Source organism: Lactuca serriola, chromosome 5, assembly GCF_051521515.1.
Source record: "Lactuca serriola cultivar US96UC23 chromosome 5, Lser_US96UC23_V15, whole genome shotgun sequence".
NCBI lineage: Eukaryota > Viridiplantae > Streptophyta > Magnoliopsida > Asterales > Asteraceae > Lactuca > Lactuca serriola.
In genome coordinates this window covers 170,930,993-170,935,519 of record NC_136412.1, presented here as the reverse complement: position 1 = coordinate 170,935,519, position 4,527 = coordinate 170,930,993, and the positions used below count along the sequence as shown (strand labels likewise).

Genomic DNA, 4,527 nt, shown 5'->3' with positions numbered 1-4,527 from the left:
TTTTTGTAGTATTGTAATTTACCTCTAAATTCACCAAAAATATTTATTTTAAAAAACACACCACAAATATTCATTTAAAAAAATTGAATAGATAATAAATTAAATTATATAAAAATACGTGTGCAAATTGGCATTAAAATCAATATTAATGGTGGAGTAACAGGTATTCTTCGCGCCACGTTCATTGATGAGTTTAAACTGGCGGACCATCCGAAGATAGTGACAAAATCATTATTCTATTCCCATACATTTTTTTATTATATTTTAAATCAAACAACAATCAAGTCCTGTATGACGTCATCTGTTGAAATTCAATGCTTCCTCTCCATAAAAAATTAAAAACCTTGCCGATAATTACCTCAGTCTCTCAATTGGGATTTCGATGTTACTTTCGGGAGAAACCCACTTCAATTTGTGAATAAGTTCATCCAGTTGATGGTGTTTCAGCTATGGTTGTTGACGACTCATCTTCTTCACCTAGCTTCCGTGAGCTTGACGATGTCTTCTTACAGGTAATCTTTGTTTTACCTTTTTTCGCCCACCAAGTGTTTGTGTAATTGCCTTTCACTAGGAGAGTAGTTTCTGATGCAGGGAAAGTTACTATTTTGATTATTGAGGTCAAATCTAGCAGTTTTTAGATGCAAAATTGATTTATATTTCCTTGCAATTTTAACACCAACCACATTTCTAAGTGTTTTAATCCTTCTCTGTTTTCATATGTTTAGTCTCAAGCAAGAATATGGCTTGCAGAAGTGCTGCACACAAGATTTGATGAACAAATAAGCATATGTGATCTACTTTCTGACGGCGAGCTGCTGTAAGTCATCACTTTGAGTAAATTACACTTTTGGTCCCTGTGCTATATTGATTTTTTTCGATGTGCTCGAAAAACATTATCTTTTTTGCATTTTCTGTCGCTATTTTACTCTAGCATAACCTTTTTAGTGTAAATCTATATAAAAGTATGTGACTTCACATGCATGACTTACGAGTAGAGTTTGTTTATGATTATAATAACCTCATTTAACTTGACAGATTCGAAGTTTCAAAACAATTATGGAATATGTTGCTTGTTAAATATATGGAGCTCAAAAATATTAAAGCGCGTATGTTTATACCAGTTGATACAAGGAAAAGCAGTGGGAGATATAGACCTTACTCAAACGTTGATTCATTTTTGAAGGTAAGCTCCTTAAAACCACCAGTAGTCTTCAATTTCTATATTTTTCTACATTCTCCTTGGAAAAAAAAAAAAAACTATTTTGATTAGGATGAGGAGGGCATTTATGTCTTTTATATTTTTGTTTGTTGCAGGTATGCAAAGTTATGGGATTGAGTGGTGTGGATCTTTTTTCCCCATCTGATGTTGTGGAGAAGAGGGACACTCGGAAAGTATGTATATGTATACGATCTATATCAAAGAAAGCAAGGTCTAAGCAATTAGATGTGAGTAATAAATATATTACATATTCTCTCCAAATTGTTGCTTACTTATATGAAATAATTTCCCCTTTCAAAATATGATGTGTCACAAAATACTACCAAGATGATCATTGAAAAGATGGAAACATTTTTGATATAATACATGATTATACAATTATACACTTTCTTGATATTTAGGTTCCCGATTTTGATATTGTCACGAAAACAGTAGCCATGTCCACAGAAGCTATTAGATGCATCAGAAGAAGTTTGGAATCATTCACATCCAGTGATACTCATGGAAGAAGTAAACATGGAAGATTGAAATTTAGGCAGGTATTCTACTTTCTAACAACAACTTACCAAATGGCTGTTTAAACCTAAAAACAAAAAAGAATTGAACTTATCTGTTTCAGAATAAGGTTAAATGTCCATTTTACAAAAAATCATTTTTTGAAGGTCAAAAAAAGTATAATGGTTTAAATGTTCAATCACTATGTGTAGAAAAATTCCGTTGTATCACATCAACAAGAGGATGAATTATCATGTCTTGAAGAATCCGATGAGGCAAAAAGCAGTTTTTCCGACACTCCATACGCAGATTTTCTATATTTAGATTCGGGAGACTCACCAGATATAATCGATAGATACACACCGACTCATGACGAGTTTGACTTTGACTTTGACTTTGACTTCGATGCAAATTCCGAGCCAGATGATCATACTACTTCGATTCCGTCCACTCTCGACGGGAAGGTGTCGGTTTCGTGTAATCTCGAGCCTCGGTTTGAAGAAGCAACAGTACGAAATTTGGAATTTTCTGCTAGGGCTTTTTCACCGTGTTGGGATGATGCGAAATCGGATTGCTCAGTGGATCGAGATATTGAAGCAGGGAATCGAATTTGTGGGACCCACGAAGATTCGGGAGATTCATTGGTGTTGATGAAGGATGACATCACAAATGTTGCAGAAAGTATTCAAGAAATAGGGGATGATGACAATGCGAAGAAAGAAGATAACCAATTATGGACTAAAGGAAACATCGGCGTTCATTTCTATTCTGAAGATGAAACTAAAGCTGATAGCAAGGTATATTTACATTTCTTTACTGATAACAACAATGTAACTTTATTTTTTTAATTGAACTGTAAAAACGAACATAAAAGTTAAAACCATTCTTGTTTAAGGAAAGATTCTAAGTGAATAGTTATCTTTAACCTTTTCAATGTTACACAGGATGAAGGAAAAGACGATGGTATCAACTGTTTGTCAGAAGCAAATGAAAAGAAAATAGTCAACACAGAGAAAAAGTCAACCTATATTGCACCACTGCTTAAAACCGTTGCTAAAGGCACAGCCGTTATTGGCATTTTGTTTTTGCTTCACCTCAGGTTCATTCTCAATCATTGTATTGCGTTTAATGTGCATTGGACTGAGACTGGAACTGGAACCGATGTCATGTCAAGTCAAGTCAATGGGGCAAAAAAATGAAGTTACCTTTTGTCCCATTAAAAAAAGTTGGACAAAAATCCGTGCAAAAGACATGAATACCCTCACTAAAAATAGCCCTAGAAGTCTTGTCAAGTCCTCTCTCACACGCTAGAATTGTTTTTCTAATTGATTTTTTAAATGACCATGAACTTACATAACAGGATTAGGAGTGATGGAAATACAAACAACAAATCCAATATAGTAGGGTTCTCAAGAAGGAAAGGAGAAAAGGGAAACAAGATATATCCTGTTGACAAGTTCAAATTTGGGGATTAGATTGTCGAAAGTCTTTATATTATAAACAAAAAGGGCATGCACTAGTCATGGGTGTCCCCACCAGAGGGTCCCACACACAGCATACGAAATGTTAAACATAGGAAAGCCTTCGGATGCATCAAGATGGGGGCATATATATAGCATATACTACTTTAAATACAAAATGGAATTGCATTAAGGTATTGTATCTTGGAGTTAAAAGATTTTTAAAATGTATATCTCATGACAAAAAGTGTACACGTGAAAAATGTAGAATGTTTTGCTCTGTTAGACCTTAGGTTTCGATTATCTTGAAACTAGGTATTAACAGAATCTTTATATCTATCGTTTGGGAGTGGTTGGCAAATGCATTTAATAATGAAATCGATGATAAAAAAAGAAATTGTATGCTATAAAAGTATCTTCAATGGTTAACTTTATAAAGACTTAATACTTTTGTACATCATCTTTCTACTAACTTTTATTTATTAAAAAGTTTTTTACTAATACCATCTCTAATGGTTACTTTTTTCAAAAGCCTTTTCCTAAAATTAACTAATTTACTAACATATGTCAAATTTTCAGGTATTTTTCAGGTAATTTTTTGGAAAAACTTTTCATATATTTGTCAGGTATTTATCATTATACTAACAAATGTCGTATTTATTCTTTACAGACACATAATACCAAAAAAACAACTTTTCCAAGTATTCTTTCCGAAATAATAAAAAATGATAAAATTCTCACATATATAGTTGTATAAAAACAAAAATGATAAAATATTATGTAACCTTAATGTTTTATAATATTTGATATTTTTTTTATTTTGAAAGTTATGATAGTTTCTTTTAGATTATATAATATTTTATAAATTTTGTTGATTTTTATTTTGTTTATTAAATCACTTGATTAACTAATAAAAAAAACTAAAATAAAGTCTAATTAAATGTGAGAAAACCTAGTAAAAAATTAAAAGTTAGAAATAAAAAATAAATGTTTGCAGTGAACTTTAAAAAAAAATTCCTTTTTAATAATAGAAATTTTAAAATAATATTTTTTATCAAAGAAAACTACCATTAGATCCATTAAATTAATCGCAAAATTGTTTGTGTAGTGACAAAGAACATGGTTTGGCATGCGGAATTAAAGCTTGCACAATTGAACATGGTGATTTGGGTGTTTAAGAGATATATTGAATGTATATAGTGTTACACAAAAAGGATCTAGATCTAGACTACATAAATAACACACACTTACACACTCACTTTTACATCTCTCAAGCACACCTCTACAAGTGGTATGAACCCACTATTTATAGAGGTGTTTACATGTCTCTCTCTCACTCTCTAACAAATGGGT

General features: G+C 31.9%; 1 protein-coding gene across 1 annotated transcript; it reads left to right on the top strand.

Annotated features, from left to right (window-relative positions):
* Nucleotides 1–283: 283 nt before the first annotated feature.
* Nucleotides 284–3,539, top strand: LOC145053255 (uncharacterized). Its single transcript, XM_079001260.1, has 8 exons — nt 284–512; nt 726–817; nt 1,036–1,183; nt 1,315–1,446; nt 1,621–1,758; nt 1,927–2,511; nt 2,659–2,813; nt 3,075–3,539. Exons 1-8 carry the CDS (start codon nt 450–452, stop codon nt 3,187–3,189), a joined length of 1,428 nt encoding a protein of 475 aa, XP_078857386.1. The 5' UTR covers nt 284–449; the 3' UTR covers nt 3,190–3,539.
* Nucleotides 3,540–4,527: the final 988 nt, after the last annotated feature.

Bases quoted from the DNA above. Each gene is read 5' to 3' on its own strand.
- LOC145053255 (XM_079001260.1), top strand. From the start codon at position 450: ATGGTTGTTGACGACTCATCTTCTTCACCTAGCTTCCGTGAGCTTGAC. The intron at 1,184-1,314 runs GTAAGCTCCTTA...TGTTTGTTGCAG, and splicing joins ACGTTGATTCATTTTTGAAG to GTATGCAAAGTTATGGGATT. The intron at 2,512-2,658 runs GTATATTTACAT...AATGTTACACAG, and splicing joins AAACTAAAGCTGATAGCAAG to GATGAAGGAAAAGACGATGG.